The sequence below is a fragment of the Vulpes vulpes genome, chromosome 12 (assembly GCF_048418805.1).
Source record: "Vulpes vulpes isolate BD-2025 chromosome 12, VulVul3, whole genome shotgun sequence".
Taxonomy (NCBI): domain Eukaryota; kingdom Metazoa; phylum Chordata; class Mammalia; order Carnivora; family Canidae; genus Vulpes; species Vulpes vulpes.
Window position 1 is genome coordinate 4,388,090 of NC_132791.1, and position 22,309 is coordinate 4,410,398.

A 22,309-nucleotide genomic window follows, 5' to 3' on the forward strand; every position below is an offset into this window, starting at 1 on the left:
TTTGGCCCATCATGCTTGGCATGGCATGCCAGGGCTTGGCATGGAATGTCAGACCAGGAGTGACAGCCTCACGGAGGTCTAACAGAGGAGAACTTGCAGGACTCCAGCCTCACCTCCCTCCCTCCCTCCCTCCCTCCCTCCCTCCCTCCCTCCCTCCTGTCTGGCTACGCTGCCTTTCTCCGACAGCCTTGTAAGCCCTTTCCTGTCTACTAGTCCAAACTTCTTGCAGTCCTCACTCTATCACCCTGCCCTACATCTCCCTAATTTGTCCATTTTCTATTCAATCATCGAGTCTGAGCTTAAATGTAGGTGTCCCGAAGGAGGCCTTTCCTGACTCCTGTCTGATATAAAGGAGGCCCTTCGTTTACGTACTTCCAAGTATGTCCACTTACTGGCCCTTCCAACAATTACATTCAAATAGTCATTAGTGTCATTTCTCTGGGCTTTCTTGCTCCTGCTTCCTTGTCCCCTTGCAACTAGCACAGGGCTGGGCACACAGCAGGCATCAGGAAATGTGGGAATGAATGACACGATGTGACCCAGCGGCCAGCTTGCACCATCCTCCGCCTGGTTCTGACTGCATAAGTTAGAGCTGATTTATTCTGCAGGCTACAGCACTGGGGCTTTCACACAATCCTGACTGCCCATCCATCATTTTATTTTAAGCACATGACTTCTCTGTCCAAAAAGAAAAGGAGGATACAATTAGGTCTATATCCCTCACTTGCTTAATATTTCAATTTCCCCCAGGGCACTCCCTTCAAGTGGAGATCACAGCTCATGAATATTAAGTGTCTCTTCCAACACAACACGGTCCCCAAGAAAGAGCAGAGAGCCAGCAGTGAGGAAAATACCCTGACACCTGGCCCCCCAGGCCTCCCTCTCTCCCCCCAGCTACCTCGGCCACGTCGGGCACGGATGCACAGCAAGACACGTGTGTGTGCGCGTGGGCAGGTCTCTGGTCACTTTAAAGGCCATAAAGAAGCCCTTGTTCTTGGCTACCCAGATTCACCTGCCTTGGAGTCAGGCTGCCTTTCAAAGGCTCACATCAAAGTGTGGTGTTGATTCCTCAAATTCAGGCAAGCTCCAAGCCCTTAGGAGCCTGACCCCTCCCTGCGAGTCAGGAAGCCGACCTGGGCTGAGGGCTAGAATTCCTCCCTTCTGGCGTCAGAGCCGTCCTGTTTCTTTTCATTCCAGCCCGGCCTCTCTGTGGGGTAGGCCTCCCGGGTTTCCAAAGGAGGTGGCAAGCCGAGGTCTGAGGCTGGATGGCCAGCTTGATCCTAACCGGTGCTGACTCGACTCGGGGCGTTTGAATGCGTCCATCAGACCTCCCGGTCGAGGACTTCAGATCTTCTAGGTCCTGCTCCTCACGGCAGCCTTCCGCCCCATCGCCTTCCTTTCCTGCTCCTTTGTCCCCTCAGTGACCCCCTTTGACCCTGTGGGTTAAAGGAATTCCTTTCTCCTCCCCAAGCCCTCATTTCTTTTAAAATGCACAGTTTAAAAACAATAATGATCTGGGATTTAAATTCTGGAAGTCAGAGTTGAAAGGGCCCTGGGAGCTCATCTAGCTCACCCTCTCACCTCATAGCTGGGGAAGCTGAGATCAAGGGGGCTCACTCACTTTGCAAAAGGGACCACCGCATTTTTACAGCAGGCTCAGGCTCAGGACCACTTTTCCCTCCCCCCCAGGCTGGACCCTAGGCCTTTGTATCAGTCACTTCTGACGTGGGAGTGAGGAAGGGGAGGAGGACGTGGCATTAACTTCTGTGCCCCATCGTGGGGCATCCACTAACTGCCATGCATTGCCCTAAACACCCTGTGGACATTACTTCCACCTTCCTCTAAACAGAACTGGGGGGTTATAATCATGCCCATTTTCCAGAAAGGACACTGAGACCCAGAGAGAGGATGGCAGATGCCCAGGGTGACGCAGGGCGTATGTACAACCACTAGACATTTGAACTCAGGCTCCTCTGTCCCTACCACGTTGCCCTGACAACAGGATTAAGTGTCAAAGTCCTCCTAAGCTAAAAAACAATGTGGCTACTGTCAATGGAGGGTGAGCTCTTAAAAATGAAAATACAGCCCAAAACACAGGAGGGCCCTTTGTCGGGGGCATGGGGTTTATGCAGTGGAATGTTTATAGGGTGATAATAACTGAAAGTTGTAGTTTTCATGACTCATGAAAAAGGCACAGAAGGACCTGCGCCTACACTTTCACTTCCTGCTGTGCGCCAATGGCACCAGAGCAGAAACAGTGGGAAAGTCTGTCTACTGCTCCTGGGGAGTTCACTGGGAGACTGGACATGGTCTTTAGAGGCAGGCAGATGGGGTCTGAGGCCTCCTTTTCTGACCCACTAGGCTGGATGACTTAGGACGGACGAGCCACTGAAACCCTCAATACCTCTGTCTCCTCGTCAGCAAAACGGGCATTATGAGCCTGAATGCGCAGAGTTGATGAGAAAATGAGTGACGTCACTTGCGAAAAGAGTTCTTAGCACAGAAGTACTCAGAAAGGGGGTTCTTAACACTTAGTACAGTCGGGTGCCTACAAAATGACACGACTTCATGCTTCGGTGTTCAGACCCTGTCCGGCAGGACCTTGAACCCCTCCCCTGCTATTTCTGACTGAGGGACCTTGGGCAAGTTACTTAACCTCTCTGAACCTCAGAGTCTCTCTTCTAGGAAACTGGGATAACGACATCACTTATGTCATAGGATTCCTGGGTGGATTGATACACCCTCTGGATCCATGGTACGAATAAGAACAATAATAATACAGCAGTGGCAGACACATAACACTGACCGGGGGCCACTGTTTTAAAATGCTTGACATGTATGAGCTCGTGTCGGCCTCACAACAGCCATACGAGGTAGGGTCTATTACTAACCCATCTTACTCATGAGAAAACGGAAACTCAGATTACAAAGTGGCTGGGCTAGGCTTGTCACCCAGAATCCAGGTGTGTAGTCACCGGGCCATGTGGCATCATGCCAGTGCTAAGGGTGCCACCCAGGCTGGCGGACAGGTGACCACCCTCATGCCTTTATCCCCCCCGCCCCACCGCGGCTACTGCTAATGGTTCTCTCTTCTTCTCAAAGCACGACTTCGAGTCACCGGGAGCCGTGTTTCAGGGAGGTGGTGTGGTGGCCGTCACGCTTCCCACCGAGGGAGGTCCGAAGGAGTACACGCATCTGGGAGAAGGTTTTATTTTGTTGTTGTTTGTTTGTTTGTTTGTTTAATTTTAATGCTTTAGTAAGGTGAGAGGTGGATCGCCTTATTATGATTTCACTTTGTTAGAAAGAAAAATAATAATAAATGCAACTCCCAGCAGAGCCCATTCTTCTCCTCCTTCCACTCCCCTCCCCCCAACCAGATGCTGTTTTTCTTTTTAGTCACTGTTGTTCTAAAGTATCATTAGAACATCCACCGAGAAGACGTGGCGATTCATCTTCTTGTTTTCCTTTCTCGCCTTGGCTCAGAGCAGGCCAGGGCGGCCTGACATGGGGGCCACAAGGCTCTGTGACCCCCGCCCCTCCCAGGGACTGGGGTGGGGGGAGGAGGAGGATGGGTGTCCCCTCCTCCGCCTCAGCCGCCTTGCAGATAATTGAGTTAGGGCCCTGGCTCTGGGACAGGGCTGGAGATGCTATGTCAGGGACCAGAGACAATGGCAGTCCCACAGTGGTGGGGAGCAGAGGAAGAATCGGGAAAAACAGACCCACGGGGATGACAACGTGGGGGTCTGTGGGCTTCTTTTTCCTAACCATCTATCAGCATCAAGTAGGATTTGAAACCCCAAAGCCTTCAAGTAAATGACATGTGGAGGATGCCCCAGGGTCAGACAGGACAAGAAGCCTTAGAGCCCTCAGCCCGTTGGCTCTCACATCACAGAGGGGGAAACGGAGGCTCCTGGATGCTTAGCTGCAGCGCAGGCCCCACATCTAAAGTCACCCCTGGGACCAGCCATCCCGAGGGATGCAGGGCAGTAAATCAAAACGGAGCCTGAGTCCTCCATGTTGCATCTCCTGTAAGGGGCTGTGGGTCATCTCAGAACGTAGCTCATTTCCAGCACTGGCTTCAGATGTGTCACTAAGTAGAGCCCCTTCTGGGGATGCTTCACGTTTTGTCTCACTTGAGCATTACCTTCCCTCCTTCGGCTTTTATCAGCAGCCTGTCTGTAGTTTATGACTCAGTGCTGTAGGAAGAGAATTCCCAGCGCTGCTGAACAAAGCCTCCAGCCAGTGCCTGGGGGGGGGGGGGGGGTGGCGGTGGTGGTGTGCGGTGGGGAGTTATCATTTTACTGATACCACATTTTTTTTAACTGAAACCTAAGGCCTGGTGTATGTTATGCTTTTTAAAAAGGGGAAGGACAAGATAATTTCCACATTGCTGGGGATGCAGCCTGCATTGCCTAAGAGGTCTTGTGGGTGGTGTTCCTTTTAACAAGCAACTTATTATGTGCTGGGGGATGAGGGCGCTGGGGTGGGAAAGTAGGAAAGGGCAGTCCCGGGGTGTTGCATAATAACACATTGGCACCTTGGGAATACTTCCGGACGTGTGGGCTTCTGAAAAGTGAATGGGAATGCCACCATAAATCTGTCACCCACCCTCACACTGGTGTCACCAAACCCAGGGAAAACACTGGACCTACTCAATGGCCATTGACAAAATTAATAATAATAATAATAATAATAATAATAATAATAATAATAATAAAATACAGAAGAGAAGAGAAAGGAAGAAGGAAGGAAGGCAGGGAGTAGCAGAGTAGTAGAGTAGACAAAACAGGGGGTCTGTGCTCAGTCTAAGATGGGATCACATCTCTATGAGCTATGTTACCTTGGCCAGGTTAAGGCATCATAATAGGTCTTAGGTCCCTCATCTGGATATAAGAGCCCTCCCAGAGGCTCACACTAAAGAAAGGTGTGGGACACAGGACATCCCACCTGACAATCCCATTGGTGATCGTCAATGGTGGTTGCACCCTCACCCCCCACCCCTACCCACACTGACACAAGTAATAGCTAATGTACATCAAACACATCCAACTTGCTAGGAATGGGGCTGAACCTCATAGTCTCTTATGACAACAATTTTCAGTCAGGATTCTAAGTGACAATCAACAGAAACCATCGTTGGCCAACTTAAGCAAAACGAGCGAACAAATAGAATCTATTCAGGCAATACTGGATAGTTATAGAACTCTCTCTGGGAGGGCTGGAGAGCCAGGCTTGCACACTCCAAAGCCCGAGTCGAAGCTCAAGATTAGGTGCCAGGACTGGTCTTTGTGAAGATATCAGAACATGGTCACTTTAGCACTAATGCCACATGCTGTTCACTGGTGTTTCAGAAACGTATAGGTTGAGGGGAAGTGTAGCTCTTGTGCCCACACTCAAGGTGTAGAGGGGAGTGGGGGAAGGAGACTTTTGGATTTTCAACTTGCAGGGCTTGGGCTCTCTGTTTCGTCATTATTATATCAAGGAGAGTTATTTCCTAAATCCAGGAAGGAGATTCAAATAATAAGCATCCAAAATATTGATACATATCTTCCATAGTTGAGTCTCGGGACTTTCACCATTTTCTGGATGAGAATACTGATGTTTGGCTACGGTTGCACGTCTAAGCCATGGTACGAGCCCAAGTCAGTCTCACTCAGGCCAGTTCTCTTGGCCACTGTCTTGACAAACATAATGATGAAACCAGTCCATCTCAGCAAAGCCTCCCACACTCCAGTGCCATTTCTCTGACTCACTGAAGCTGGATTTGGTGGGAGCCAAAGATTCACTGTCTACTCTTCAAGCTGTTCTTAAGGGGAGATGGTTTTCTAGACTCAAAGGCATGGAGTTTGCCCTTGGAAGGTAGTTCCTGGGAGCTGGGATCTCTGGATAGGCTCCTTAATTCTTGGAATGTCCTGTGTCTCACCGAGTCTCTATGATGGAATTCTAATTGGTGAGGGTGGGGGTATTGCTGAAGTTGTTCCTCTAATGCAAACCATATTCAACATACCAGGTAACAGAGCCTTCCCTGGACACCATCCACACCACTGACAATGGATCCCAGTCCATTAATTCACTAGATGAACTGTTCTAGAGCAGTGTGTTCCTCATTCACCCTCAAAGCCCTAAAAGACCAAGTGCTGCCTTTTTTTTTTTTAATTTTATTTTCTTACTATTTTTTGCAGTCTGAAGTCAGACTCTCTGGGTCTGTGTCCTGGTTCTACCATTTAACTGCATATCCTTGGTTCACTTCTCATGCTTCAGCTTCATCTTGTGCAAAAGCAGGACCATAAGAGGTTGTTATGAAAATGAGAGTTTATACATGTGCTTGGTATACAACGGAAATTCAACAAATATCATCATCACCACCAGAGTACTCAGAATCTAGTAGAGAATAACAGTGTATAAAGTGGATCTATGAGGGTCCGGGTCTCACCTTCTTGGCACCTCCCTCATCGTCACCTCTTTCCTCTTAAGCCTCTCAGTTAACATAGTTTGAAAATCACTGAACTAGTCCAAAACAGTCATTCTGGCTAAAGTGGAGGTGGAGATTTTAAGCCCCAGGGGGTGGGGAGGCACACTAAGACTGGACTTGCTGTCCAGCGCTACTTTCTAAGAGCTTCCCAAGCCCCACCACCATATGCTTAAAATTCAGTTCTTTTCTTTTTTTAAGAATGTCATAACTGTCACCTCCTGTCTGTGCCAGGCTCCAATAACCAAGAGTATCAAAGACTTCAAACCTATGAGCCAGGGGTCAGCAAAGGCCTGTAAAAGACCAGATTCGGAAATATTTTAGGCTCTTTGGGACATAGGGTCTCTGCTGCACCTGCTCAATAGTTTGTAGCAGGAAAACAGCCATAGACAATATAAGTAAAGTCACAAGTATGCCGAGTTCCAGTACGACTTCATCCCCTCCAAGCATCTCTTTTAGGGTACCATATCCTACCTAGCCTTCCCCACATCCTCCCTTCCTTCCAGAGGCTCTTAAGTTACATGCACCCTTAGTGTGAGTAAAACAGGTAGATACTTTCCAGCATTCTCTGGGAGTGATGCTGGTGTCACGAGGATGACGACAAAGGCAAGTAGCTCATGGGTAAGGGAAATAGCCACACACTTTGGAAATCACACAAGTCAAGTGCAGACAAGGCCTTTAGAGAACACCTAACCCAATCCTTTGAAGTTTACACCAGGAAAATGGAAGCCCAGGCGAGGGAAGCAGCTTGGCCAGTGTGAACTTGGCAAGTTCTCGGCGCAATGAGGACTAGAGCCTGGTTTTTCTGATTTTCGGCTCAGGCTCCTTCAGCCATACCACTAGGCTAACATCAGGTTTTTACCATGGGCCAGGCCCAAATCCACAGAGCAAAGAAAACAACCTTCTGTCATTTAAAAACCCAAGGTCCTGCCTGGAAATTCCTCTTCTGTCTTTCCTTGCTTCCTCTAAGTCCTCCTCTTTTCCATCCATGGTTAGCTGTGGGACACCTCTTATTGTGTTGCTGAGCCCCTACTTGGTGCCAAGGAGATAGTAGGTGCTCAATCCGTGTCTGCTGAGAATGGACTAAGGGTGAGTGATACATGGTGAAGAGCTCACAGTGCTCAGAAGCCCCCTGCCCCCCGAAAGGAAGGTCTAAATGTGCCCCCTGTAACACACTGCAAATGTGAGGACCCAATGACATTTCCTTCCCTTTAGTCTTCCTCGAAAATTGCCTTTCAGTGAGAAATCTTCCCACCAATGTTTTCATCCCCTCAGTTTCATCCCCTCATCCCCTTCCCTCTTCAGATAGAGCACCTCTGTCTTTTGTACTTGCAAATGAATTGTGATTAGTTTTCACCTCCAGCCCAGGGGATTAGCCAGGGGACCTTTGATCTTCAGGTATCGATTTGCATCTTAAAGGAAGTATGATCTCATCTGAGCCAGCTCAAAATTCCATCCCTGCCCCCCAACCCCTGTCTGTTTACCAGCCCCGGGCTGGCCAGGGCCTCCCAAGTGGGGCTGTAACAACAAGACCAGCCAGACTCCTAGAGAAGCCAGAGGAAAACAAATTTCCCATCTGACTCAGTAAAGGTGGGAAAAGGACGTTTGCTTTCTAAACACAAGCTGGTCTGCTACTCCTCCACCCTCGCGTCAGAGAGACTGCCCGAGGTTCTGAGTGTGCGACGGGGACCACAGTGGTTCCCAGATCTCGGCTGCAGGTTGTGCAGCAGTGGCAGGAGCTCCGTGTGTGCTTAAGAATCAGAGAAAATCAGGTTCGAGTCCTGGTTCTGTCTTTAATCACTTCTAAGCCATGAGGTTCTGGACAACTCTCATAATCACTCTCTGGCTTCTGACTTTATTCATCTCGAAAGGGAGAATAAAATCCTTAAGAATCTATCCTAATAACCGTCCTGGAGAGCTGGAATGAAGAAGAGCTACAACGTAAGTAGGACGACGCTAGCCTGAAAACGAGTTACGGGCAGCCACCGCTGTCACGTGTGGAAACAGAAGCTCCGTGAGGGTAGGGGCGTGGGTCCCATTTTTATTTGCTTCCTATTGCTGTATTCCCGAGTGCCCCCAATGAGGTCTGGCCCAGTGGAGGCACCCAGTAAATATTGGTCCTCATGACCGCTCTTCTTGAAGGGATGATTCCGCAGGGTCCCCTCCTCCAGCTAAGCCCAAAGGAATGACACACACTTACCAATGCAATTGAAGGAGTCTTCCTGTCGGCAGAAGAGGGAGCAGCCGTCACCATTGAGTTTATTCATGTCATCACATTCTTCACCTTGGCTTCTGCAAACCAGGTACAGAAGGGAGATTGGTCAGAGCAGCTTCAGAACCACAGTTGGACATGGGAAGGTCCCTCCCGGGGCCATGAACAAGAGGCCTTAGGCAAGTCCCTTACCCTGAGTGTCCATTTCTTTTTCTTCAAAACAAGATGTATAAAGATATAAACGTGGAAGATCCTATTAACCTTGCCTTATTTTGTGCTTCCCATGATGAAGCAGAGTATCTGCTTCAGACCCATTCTCTGGGATCTTATGAGTTAGGTCAGATGGGAGAAAGGAATGGATGAAGGCATGTAGGAACCAACCTTGCTCCCCTGTGTCTGGGAGATCTCGATACCATTTTAAAATAGTGGATTTAAAGGAAATTCCTGAGCTTCTGAAATATAAATTATGTTCCTCACTATGCTTTACCTTACTCTCCTCCCTGTTCCCCACAGTGAATTTAATAATAAAGATTTTTTTCCCCAGTCACATTTTTGGGTCTGGTCTGCCTTTCACCAGAAAGTATGGCTCTTTCCATTGGGTGGTTCGTTTCACGGTGTCAGGAACTCCAAGGCCCATGGGAACTATACAGCTAGGAAATAAAAGTGTCTCCTCTTGATTGTTCATTTTGTTTTGTGTCTTAAGATTATTTCTATCACCCCAGGGTTGTTCTGCCGAGATTGGGATGGACAGGAAATGAGCGATGCGCTCTGAATTGGACCGAGGAGAGGAGAAGGAGGAGAAAGAGCTGAAAGACAGAATGGATTGTCATTAACTGGAAAATTCTCATCCTTGGAGAACAGAAAATTTGGGTGTAGACCCCCTTATTTCAAACCAGCTGTGTGATCTCAGACAAGTCACCTAATCTCTATCAGGCCATCTAAATCAATTAAGACTAAAAATCATTTGCAGTTCCATTCCTTAGTCGCAGTTACCACATTTCAAGCCCTCGATAGCTGTGTGTAGCATGTAGCTAGCGGCTACTGGACCAGACAGCACAGACTATGTTTCCACCACTGCAGAAAAATCCTGGAGAGTGCTATTCTAGATGCTGAGTGTCAGTTTTGCCACAGGTTCAAATAGAGATAAACATACTTGCTCCTTAGAGCTGGTGCAGGAATGGAATGGAACTTAATGCGACTGACATGGTGTATGACATATAGTAGATGCTCAGGGAATCAGGGTTCTCTTTCCCACTCAGTTCAGGGAGGTCACTGCAAGTGTGTGGCAGCTGTCCCTCCCTCCCCAGAGACCAGCTGGGACCTGTCACAGCATGGAAGAGGCCTCAGACTTTTCCCTTCACCGGGGCAATTAACACTGGGAGATGTTTGTTGCCTTTAGGAGGTGTCAGAGTAGCAGAATGGTGCTTTGCAATCAATCCTTAAGATGGCTGGGCCATTGCATGAATTTCTCAAGAGCCACTCAAGTGCTCTCCTGCCTGCAAATGCATGAGCTGAGGACAAGAGAAGTCCATATTCCAAGCTGGGTCCATGTTTCCAATCTCTGCTAGTGAATCTTGAATGTTGGAAACTGGCGACAGCCTTGTGTTTCTTAGCTATCTCATGGGTTATCTAGGGAGAGATTTTTTTTTTTTTAACCTGGGCTGGTTTCCCAAAGCCACAAAGAACACATCTAACCCGTCTTCCCTCACCACCCAAACAGTATGTTCTATTGGTTTAAGCAAAACATGAGTGTCACCACAAATATCTTCTAGATTGGCAGATCTATCATTACATAGAGAGCTTCTGAGAAACCTTCCTTGACCTCCCAAGCTGGAGTGGGTGGCCGTCTTCTCTGTGTCCAAAGATACCAGGCTCCATCTATCATGGCACCTGTCAAACTGACCGCCTTTGCCTGTTTACCTGACAGCCCCCTATACTAGGCTTTCAGATGTCAAAGGAAGGGACCGTCTTTGCCATCCTAGATCTGCAGTGCCTGGCACAGTGCCTGGGATACAGCAGAGAGCATGAAGATCCCCTTTCACTTGTTAGGTTTGCAGGGCTGTTGGTGACACAGCGAGGCAATGGTGAATCCAATGGAACATGGGCCTGGGTTTACATCTTGGTTTTGCTCTTTACTGGGCATGGAAGCTGGAGAAAACCACTTTAGTCTTTGTACATATTAATTGTCTCTTCCGTAAAGTGCAGGAATAGAACCAATTTCACATGGTTGTCGGAAGGACCCAAGGAGATAATAATGTAGCCCAATGCTCATGCATGATGGAGGCTCAATAAATATTTGGGAATATTATAATTACATTCATCCAATGCTTTCATCCACTGGGGCCTCATTAAGTGTGAAGCCTATCTGAATATCTTTGGAAATTCCCTTAAATATACATAGTGAATCGGCACAAATCATCCCACGGAAAATCCAATTAGCTAAGATGACGTTCCTCCTTTTCCTACAAGTTTTTGTTTGTTTGTTTGTTTGTTTGTTTCTGTGTAAGGAACCATCCATAAGCTGCATTCAATTTTCTACAAAGCATGTCAACAACTATTTGGTAACTTAATAAGTGTTTGATATCTGTGTGGAATAGGAATAGGAATTCTAGATAAAAATACTAAAAAAAAAAAAAACCTTTATTGAAAACACTACTTATATTAATAATAATAAAAATTTAAAAATATTAATAGTTTTACATCAGCAAGAAGAACGAGGTTGTTTGCAGTGTTTTGTCAACACATCTATATCTGGCTGCAAAATGGACAGACGGAGTTGTAGGTCAGGTTCCACATCTGGTTAGTTTCTTTCTTTCTTTTTTTTTTTATATATATATATATTCTTTGCGCTGAATTAGAAAATCCCAAATCACAATTATGGGTTGTCAGCAATGACCGCAAGTGTTTCCTGGATATTCTGGATACGCGGCTCAATCTTAGACCCACAAATGATGGGGCACTCTCCCGGGAGACTGCCTTGTTCAGTAGCTTAGAATTCCCTCAGACAACAGCTATGTCAAGAGCCAGAAGCTGATGTCTTAATGTGGAGGAAAATGGTCAATGGCTTTCCTTTCCCCGACTGGGTGATATGAAGCACTAGAAGCTATCTCTTCAGTTTGCTAGGTGCATGTGGATAGGATTTTAAACATAGACAACGGCACACCATGAGTTTCATCCTCTGACAAACGAGGAGCTTTATCTTCTATGCTTGACAAGTCAAATTCTTGGCAATCGGGTGGTTTGCACCATCATTCAACACTTAAAATTCCTTATATTATCTCCTGAATATTAAAATCTTAACAATTCACAGCTTTGAAATTATAGTTGCAAGACATTTAAGACATGAATATATATCCCTGAGATATGTCACTTTAGCAAGCCTCTTAAAATGGTGCAAATAATCATTACCGACCTTACCAGTATCAACATTAAAAAAAAAAAAGTCATTTCTTATTCCAACAACTTGAATTAGTACCTCTCTTGTACCAGCTCATATACTTCAGACTGTGGGGTAGCGGAAGCTTGCGCGTACTATCTTTCTGCACAGCCAACTTGAAGACGTAACAGGCTGGCCATCATCTGATCACACATGCAACATTCAACCTTTCCTTCAGCGCTAAGTCATGACCAGAAAGCAAGCTGCTTTCTGCTGTCTGTGGGGAGGGGTATTCAGGTGCAGCGCCTTACTTGCACAACTGTGTTACCCTTGCTCTGCTCCTGGCCGGTCCCTTTATCCCAAAGCAGGTTTCCAGTTTACATTACATACCTCGAGATCACTGGTACCAAATTAAATTGCTCTTCCCCTCCAGCACTAGAGTCAATGATGAACTGAAAGAAAGAGTCATCTGGCACTTCTCTTTCACATACGGACTCCACCTATGATTCATGGTCTACATATCAGCGGTTTCATCCAACTGTGAAACATTCTCCTTGCTGCACCCCTCCCCCTACAGAAACAGTCGCTGCCATTCCACGTTGTACAGAAATTATGTGACACCCAACAGCGCCCTTTAATGAAGGGATTTCGCCAATAGCTTGTTTGCCCTCTCTACGTGTGATGCTGTCATTAAATCGGCCCGTAGTTTTAAAAGTCTCTTAGCAATAGTGTAACTTGCAACCACGTTAGCAATAAGGAACACAAGTTTAGCAATAAGAAACTTAACTGTGAATGGTGTCTGGTCTGTTTTTCACCTCTAGAGACAAAACTATTCCATTTCGTGCCAGAAAACATTTTTGTGCCAATTTTAGAGGAAAAAAAACTGAAAGGTTTACTTTTTTAAAAAATTTTTGTAAAACGATGCAAAAGCCTTGATGGCTTCTTGCCCCTATTTCACAGTTGTGCACTATCTCGCCCTGTGGACGAGGGGATAAATGGACTGATGACCCAATAAAATCTATGGTGTAGACATGCAGCTTTATATTCTCTACTCACACTTCTCCTTTTTGGCTGCTCGTGCGGAGTCTACACTTTCTGGTTCATTTGCCTCCCTGCACTTATTTATGTTCACATTCAGTATTCACTCTGGAGGACTGTTTACTATTTATGGTTTCTACATTATAGTGGGTTAGAATATTTTGTTATTTTTATGAGCCTTTAACCCATTTTGTAAATTGTTAATATAACCTGATACGACAGAAATGACAAATAAGTATGCAGTTTTAACAAATTTCAATGGCAACCGGCAAGGAATGTGAAAGTGTCTCGACCTAGATGCACTGTGTCCTGTTAACTGAATGGAAAAGACAACTAGAATCTTTGCAGTACACATAAAACAGTTACGATTAAGAGCCTGCTGGTCCTAAGTGCATAATGGCAGCTCTGTCAGAATCATATATTGTATCACATACTTGAAAAATATATGTGTTCGATAAAGAGTCACTGCTTCTCTTTTGAGGCCAGCAAACTGCTTGCAGACAAATTGGCAGACTGCTGGTGACTGCTGGTAACTCACAGCTCACACATTGAAGAGTATCCCATAAGCCCTTCTATTCAGCACCCCGACCATCTCTTGACCTCATTAGCATCACTCCCTCCCCTTTCTTTAATCACATCCACTTACTTCTGGATAATGCCATCGCCACAGTAGCCACTTCCATGGATGTATATGGCGGCAGGTGATGGCTCACTTTCTTCACTTCCGGAAATGGTGATGACCCAGTACTGGTACGTGCTGCCGAGGCTGAGATCCCTGGAAAACGAAGAAGATTATTAACAAAGGTGATTAGCAATACAGACACAATGCTGGGGGCAGACAAAATTGATCCCCTTGAGTACCTGCTATCAGTCTTGCTTACTTTTGAAATCACACCCACATTAAGTTATCCAATAATTTTTATTGTCTCCTGTGGTTCAGGCACTCTCTTATGCATGACGGACCACACCAAAATGTACAGCAATAATAACTAGTATCAAATGACAGACAACCGTGAATATTACTAGGTACTTGTAGCTTTAATTTAACCTTTATAATAACCCTGGTGGATAAGAATCGGATGGTAGGTGGCCCATAATGAAGGTGTTTAGGAGAATGTCATTCAGGAAAACTAAATGGGATAAACAGAGAGAGCTGGGAAAGTACCATGCCAGGCTCGGTAGGCATTGTCTGATCTCCCCCTCTCATTGTAGGAACTGAACCAAAGCCCCATTACATGTGGGCAAGCCCCTTCCTTATGCTGTACGTTCGGCGACTGTCCTCCTCTCTACTTCTTGCTCTTCTCTGTCTCTCGTCCTCAACTAAAATAGTAACTATTGCAGCATCTATTAACTGCGTGTCAGGCTTGGGACTACACACACTCCATGTATTTTTCTCATTTGAGAATCAAAACCACCCTACCTGTGCGCTAGTATTTTCACGTTTATTTTACAGATGATGAATCTGAGGCAGAGAGAGGTTAATCAACTTGCTCACAATCACAGGCTACTAAATAACATCCTGCATTCTGCCTCCCTAATCCCTAGTTTAGGCCGGTTTTAATAATCTCATCCCTTGCAAAGGGGCATCCTGTCTTGAAATTGCAATTCCAGGCACTGGTGGCTGCCAGATTCTCAATTTGCCTAGCCTGCATCTCCCCTCTGCTCTCAAGACCTCCCAGTGCAATGCCTGCTTCCACTTCCTCACACTCAACCTTACCACAGATTTCCTCCCTCCCCTTCTCAGCCCCTCTCAGCTGCCTGCTTGAATTCCTCCTGCCATCAAACCTGGCTACTGCCAATTATCCTCCAAGGCAGAGATATATTTATGTCGGTTCCACATGACCAAATCACAATACTCATTTCCTTTTCAACCATTTTCGAAGGGTGATGTTATTCCCCTTTTTATCTCCCTCTGCATTAATTATTTACTTTTTAATAATAAAAAGGTGCCATGGGAAAAAAATCCCACAAAATGATAATGAAGAGAATTCTTATTAGATTCCAGAGTTGGGGCGGGGGGGGGGGGGATGGGATTTCATAAACAAAAAGATGATGTCAAAAAATCTCAAGTTCTCCTGCCCATCTGTTGTTTCAGCTGCTGTTAGGGCTGGGGCTGTTTGGATAAGGCCCATAAGGTAACAGGTGCAGAGGCAATGGGCAGACAACATGGCCTGACTCTAAACACAACGGTGAGTATGACTTTATGAGCACTGAAGGACTCTAGTGAGGAATATAGCCTTCCTGAGAATGCTGGACTTGTTACCCAAAAGAGGGATTGTTTTGGCAGTGCTGGAGCGGAAAGCAATATTGGGGGTAGACCAGAAGTCCCTGGGGATTCCATCATTGTTCTGTCAGTGAAAACTAGTTAGGTAAGATGCATACAAATCTCAAGATATTATACCTGTGAATGTATGAACAACTGTTGCCTTGTAAACTTCTGGATATAGTTTGTGGATACAGGCTCTGTTTCTTCTTTCTAAAAGAATTTATTAGATATTTTATCCACCTCCAAACTAACAAATGTATACTTTTTCTGGTCGTGCTTCTAAAACTGAAATACTGTGGTGGCAGGTAGAGTGGTTTTCCCAGGTGATGTACAGAGGCACAAGATAAAGAAGACACGTGTTCTATTGTATATTCATTTTCCTCTAAAATATGGAGGCATGTTTTATATTAAACAAATATGGCTGTGTTATGAAATAAAATAAGAAATTTTCTTCAGGCTACATTGCAGGCCACCGGGGGCATATGGTCACTGTCTGAAGCAGATGGAGCACTTCTGTGGAATGCATGAGGGTGTGAAAAGTACTTCTCTACATTGTGTTTTTCATTTGTAGAGTGTGTCACAAATGATTTATGGCTGATAATATTTAAGGTGCTCTGCTAATATTTGTGAACGTTTCCCTCCTCCCTCCTACCCTGCCCTCCCTCCTCTTCTCTTCCTCCCCCTGCTTTTCAATAAACACAAGTCTGAGGCAAGCAAACATGTGTTTCTACCCCAGCTTCATCACTTACAAGCTGAGAAGTCACAGGCAGGTGTTTCACTGCTCTGAGCCTATTTCGAATTAGTCATCAATGTGACCTCACAGCAGTTTCCTACAGATTGAATGTGAGAACACACAGAAAGCACATATGTGCCCAGCCTGTGATAGCAAATAAATATTAACCCATTACTATTAAGGCTTAATTGTTAATATTCTCATTCACTGGAGTTACTCTATGCTGTCTTTAGTAGAAGGGAGAAAGTGACAGCTACATGTAACCTTGGTTAGGTAAACCCATGACAGTGGGGACACCACCTATGGTGTATACCGCAGCTTAGGGGAAAGTCTCTTCCTTACCACATCATTTGGCTAGAAGACCCTCAGCACCTGCAGTTTGCTCTCACTCCATGTGGCTATTCCAATTTCTGAAAATTCTGGATCCCAGAAAGTTTGTCTTACCCTGGGGCAAAATCTGTCTCCCCATAACTTCCACCCACACCTCCTTCTTACCCACTAGCATCACACAGAACACATCTGATTTGCAGGGAGACCTTGATAAGCCTCCTTCTTCCAACTGTGTGTGGATGGCTTATGTGTCATTACGCCATGGAAGCCTGACAGCAGCTCTTTGAAGCAGGGGTTTTGTCTCAGGTTTTCATCCAGGACAATAAAAGCCCAAGTCACTCCCTTGGTAAAAATGCAGAGAAAGGGGGAGCAGTACCACTGCTATTAAAAATATTATGTCTTTCCACTGAAGAATCCTTGTGACAAAATTACATTTTCTTCAAGTTGAAGTCAAAATTAATGCCAAATGACGGCTCTTTTCTCAAGAACCTCGGTAGAATAGAATTCTTTTGGAAGGTCAAGCTAGTGGACTCTGAAGGCCTTGCTGGAGGTTAGGACCTGTTTCACGGTTGGTCTAAAAGTGGGGCATAGATGTCAAGTTGTTCCTTTTAGCTGCTTCTAAGACTATCTGGAAAGTCATACACTATCGCTTGAATTCCTGCCTCTCCTGTACCTCTTACCTCCACGCAGACCCTAAACTCTGTCACTTTTCCCCACCTCAACACTCCCATGTCATTCCCTCTACATCCCTGCTGCTGCCAACATCTCAACCTTGAAGGCTGCACCAGCCCCTGGTATCTGCCTTTTCCAGGCCTGCCAACACCATCAGAATATTCTGAGATCCAAAGCCACTCTGCAGCTCAAAATCTTCTCATTTAGAGCAGTGATGAGAGCACACTACCAAGCCCAGTCTCCCTATTTACTCTTTGTTGGGAACTAAAATGTTATCACTTCACCCGAAACATGATAAGTTGCATCACTTCTGATTTCCTTCATAGACCTCTGAGTGTCATTTATTTTTTTTAAAGCTAATCTCCATTAGTATTTAAAGGTCAATTCCTCAAACTGCATCTCAGATTAATTTTATGTGTCCAGCTAATTAATTTAAATTGCTGTATTGAAATGGGATGAGATTGCTTGGCTACTTTTGAGGGATTGTTTTATGCATCTTTTATATGACTTTTTTTAAAAAACATTTTTAACATTTAGCCATTGTTCTTTCACAAATGTCTCAAGTGACGATGTATCAGCTTTAGGTTTGCATTTCTGACAATTATAAACAAAAATAGTGGCGTTTTTAACTGTGATGATTTTTCAGTATTCATCCTCAGAAATGTCACATTGAAGGTAATGTGGAAGAGATCTGGAGCCCAATCTTTTTTATGGTATTTTTTAAAAGATCTTAAGTGATCTCTACATCAAATGTGAGGCTTGAATCTACAATCCGAAGATCAAGAGAAACATGTTCTATCAAATGAGCCAGCCAATGGCACCTGGAGCTCAATCTTTCAGGAAAATTTTGTTACAGATTATGAAATCATTTTCTTAAAAATATCAGTATGTACACAAATATCCATAAGGAGGCTAAGTACCACCTGACCTGGCTTTTGGCAAAAATGCATATTTCTTAAAGTGTTGGTGTGTAGTTCATATTGTGATTGGTCCATTAAAACCCACATGAAATCTCATAGGTAAGTCACTTCACTGCTTTGGGTCTGGTTTTTTTGTTTTTTTGTTTTGTTTTGTTTTTTTACCTTCTAATTAGGATATATGATTCTTGTCCCATACCAGAGTAAAGGCAAAATGGGAAATATAAAAGTGCATTAGCAGAAAAAGGGATAGAGAGCCTCATTGCAATATGGAAATATCCCATTTGCTGCTTCTAGGAAACAGTCTCTAAAGCCTCTTTTTGATTACTCCCTATTGACCCCCTGTTGTTTCCATATCATACCATTCACTGATCACCCTCTGTCTCTCCACATAGTGTGTGTAACTAATTGTGTCATGCTTCTTTGAAACTCCTTCTTCCGCAAATAATAATAGCAATTGTTATTTCCATTTGTTGCCTATTTATCATATGCCAGGCACTAGGCTTAGTACTTTCTATGAATCATCTCATTTAATCAAAACAACATTTCCCTGAATAATTATTATTATCTCCCCTTTCAGATGAAGAAAGCCATATTTGGCAAGGTTGCTCTACCCACTGCTTTGGGGGCAGGGACTTGAGCCAGGTCTATCTAACTTCATTGTAAGACAGCAGTTTCTGGAAATTATGAACAAGAAAACACTGCAGGACAGAAGTTAAAAGACCTAGTTTTGAACCAAGTAGAGTCCACATGCAAAGACCATTTGGAAAAGTTCTAAAAGTTAGGAGAAAGACAAACATTGCCTCCAACACTACCACTACCACAAGGCATTTCCTGTTCTGACCATACGTTTCTTCATCTGTGAAATGGAAATCTGGGAAGATGATCAGCTCTGGAGTGCAGACTCTCATTTCATGAGAAGTGTAGTGTTGCATCTTTTCTACCAGCGAGAAGCTGCCTCAGCAGTTAGAATCCTGCCCTGAGAATGGGTGTAGTTCAGGATTTACCACCCAGATTGTCTGAGCTGGAAGAAACGGTAGGGGGACCACCTAGGATGCCTCTGGCTCAGGAAGAGACCAATCTTCCAGTACTGCCGTGGGCTGAGGACCAGAGGGTAATACCCAGGCATTCTGTACACCACCTTCCAGCCAAGAACTGGAAGAGAAGGAAAACAGTAACTTTTTGAGTCTGACATGATGTGCCGAAGGACTTTATACACACCATTATTGTGATTTTATTTTTATTTATTTTTAAAGATTTTATTTACTTATTCATGAGAGACACAGAGAGAGGCAGAGACACAGGCAGAGACAGAAGCAGGCTCCCTGCGGGGAGCCCAATGAGGGACTCGATCCCAGGACCCTGGGGTCACGCCGTGGGCCAAAAGCAGACGCTCAACCGCTGAGCCACCCAGGTGCCCCCCATTATTATTATTTTAATTAGAAAATATTTCAGTTATATAGCATAGAGAACACTATTAACAATGTCCTTGGAAGCCCCACTATCCAGATTTGTCAAATTACAACACTGCCATATTGTCTTCGTCTCTTATTTTTGTTGTAAAAAGAAATAAAATATGTTGTTTTATATATTTATTTTCAACCCACCTGTGTGTTCTTCCCTCTTATCATGAATGTTTTTATACTTTTTATTCACAGGCACTGTTTTGCATATTCTAAATTTCATAAATGTTCTAATACTATATTTATCAGTATGCAGCTGGCATTTTTTTGCACAGCATTATTTTTGAGATCACACATGTAGATCCAGCTCATTATTTTCACTGACATAAGTATTTTGTTGTAGGAGTATACCGTACTTTATTTGACCATTCTTTTCTTGGTGGACACCTAGGTTGTTTCTATTATTATTATTATTATTATTATTATTATTATTATTAAATTTTTTTATTAGTTTCGGAGATGGAATTTAGTGGTTCATCGGTTACATACAACACCCGTGCTCATTACATCAAGTGCTCTCCTTAATGCTCATCACCCAGTTATCCCTGCCCCCCACCTCCTTTCCAGCAACTGTCAATTTGTTTCCTAGAGTTCGGCATCTCTTATGGTTTGCCTCCCTCTCAAATTTCATTTTATTTTATTTTTCCTCCCCTACCCCTATGTTCATGTGTTTTGTTTCTGAAATTGCACATATGAGTGAAATCATAAGGTATTTGTCTTTTAATGACTTATTTCACTTAGCATAATACTCTCCAGGTCTGTTCATGTCATTGCAAATGGCAAGATTTCATTCTCTTTGATGGCTGAGTGATATTCCCAAACCATAAGATATCTAAGAGGTAAAGAATCTGTACTCTGAAAACTATAGAACATTTATTAACAAAATTGCGGAAGACACCAAGAAATGGAGAAACATTCCATGCTCATGGATTGGAAGAACACATATTGTTAAAATATCTATGCTGCCCAAAGCAATCTACACATTTAATGCAATCTCTATCAAAATACCATCAGTATTTCTTTATAGAGCTCAAAGAAACAGTCCTAAAATGTGTATGGAATGAGAAAGGCGCCAAATAGTCAAAGCAATGTTGAAAAACAAAACCAAAGCTGGTGGCATCACAATTCCAGACTTGAGGCTGTATTACAAAGTGGTAATAATCATCAAGGCAGTGTGGTACTGGCACAAAAACAGACACGTAGGTCAATGGGACAGAATAGACAACCCAGAAATAGGACCCTCAGATCTCTGGTCAACCTAATCTTCAACAAAGCAAGAAAGACTATCCAATGGAAAAAAGGCATTCTCTTCAGCAACTGGTGCTGGAAAAACGCACAGCCACATGCAGAAGAATGAAACTAGACCATTCTCTTACACCATACACAAAAATAAACTCAAAATGGATGACAGACCTAAATGTGTGACAGTAATGCATCAAAACCCTAGAGGAGAATGCAGGCAGCAACCTCTTTGACCTCAGCCACAGCAGCTTCTTACTAGACACGTCTCCAAAGGCAAGAGAAACAAAAACAAAAATGAACTATTGGGACTTTATCAGAATAAAAAGCTTCTGCACCTCAAAGAAACAGTCAACAAAACTAAAAGGCAACGAACCAAATGAGAGAAGATGTTTGCAAATGTCTTATCAGATAAACAGCTAGTATCCAAGATATATAAAGACCTTATTAAACTTAACACCCCCAAAAACAAAAACATGGGCAGAAGATGTGAACAGACATTTCTCCAAAGAAGACATACAAATATTGTTAATATTTTTATTTCAAGTAATGCTAGTTTTAAACATTGTGTTCACTTTCCTTTGCACAGAGAGCAAGAGTTTTCTGAAAGAAATATATCTAACGTGGTATCCCCCAGTTGAAGGTAATTGCATCTTCAACTGTATAAATATTGCCAAATTATTCTCCCAAGTGGTTGTACCAATTAACATCTTTATCAACAGACCTTCCAATGCTCCAGGTCCTGGTCAGCACTTGATTCTGTCTAACATTTAACTTTTTGCCAATTCAATGGATCCTAAATGACATTTAATTACTGCTTCGTTTTGCCTTTCCCTGATTACTAACAGGCCTGAGTATCATCTTAAGTATTTGTTGACCATGTAGATTTCTAACTATGTTACCTGCTTGTTTATCACCTTTGCCTTTTTAAAATTAGGTTGTTTTTTTCTCTTTTCTTATTGCTATGTAAGTATATTTACACAAACTGGAAACTAATTCTTTGCAATTAAAGTAACTGAAAATACTATTTCCAAATCTGTAACTCTTCTTTCACTCATTTTGTTTATGCTGCTTTGTTGAATAATTTTTAAATCATGTCCTTCATGATTTGTGTTGTTATTTTTTTTCAGTGTTTTTATTTTCTATTTTTTTAAGAATAAATTTATTTTTTATTGGTGTTCAATTTACCAACATACAGAATAACACCTAGTGCTCATCCTAAGTGCCCCCCTCAGTGCCCGTCACCCATTTACCCCCACCCCCCACCCTCCTCCCCTTCCACCACCCCTAGTTTGTTTCCCAGAGTTAGGAGTCCTCATGTTCTGTCTCACTTTCTGATATTTCCTACGCATTTCTTCTCCCTTCCCTTCTATTCCCTTTCACTATTATTTATATTCCCCAAATGAATGAGACCATATAGTGTTTGTCCTTCTCTGATTGACTTATTTCACTCAGCATAATACCCTCCAGTTCCATCCACGTTGAAGCAAATGGTGGGTATTTGTCATTTCTAATGGCTGAGGAATATTCCATTGTATACATAGACCACATCTTCTTTATCCATCATCTTTCGATGGACACCGAGGCTCCTTCC

The 22,309-nt window shown here is 44.0% G+C and overlaps 1 protein-coding gene across 1 annotated transcript in view; it reads right to left on the minus strand.

Annotated features, from left to right (window-relative positions):
- The window catches only part of PAPPA (pappalysin 1), a 235,756-nt gene that overhangs the window by 113,838 nt on the left and 99,609 nt on the right, over positions 1-22,309 (minus strand). The window contains exons 8-9 of the mRNA XM_072727537.1: positions 13,742-13,870; positions 8,670-8,761 (exon numbers count right to left, since the gene is read on the minus strand). Coding sequence (XP_072583638.1) covers positions 8,670-8,761; positions 13,742-13,870 — 221 coding nt within the window. The remainder of the gene's footprint in view (positions 1-8,669; positions 8,762-13,741; positions 13,871-22,309) is intronic.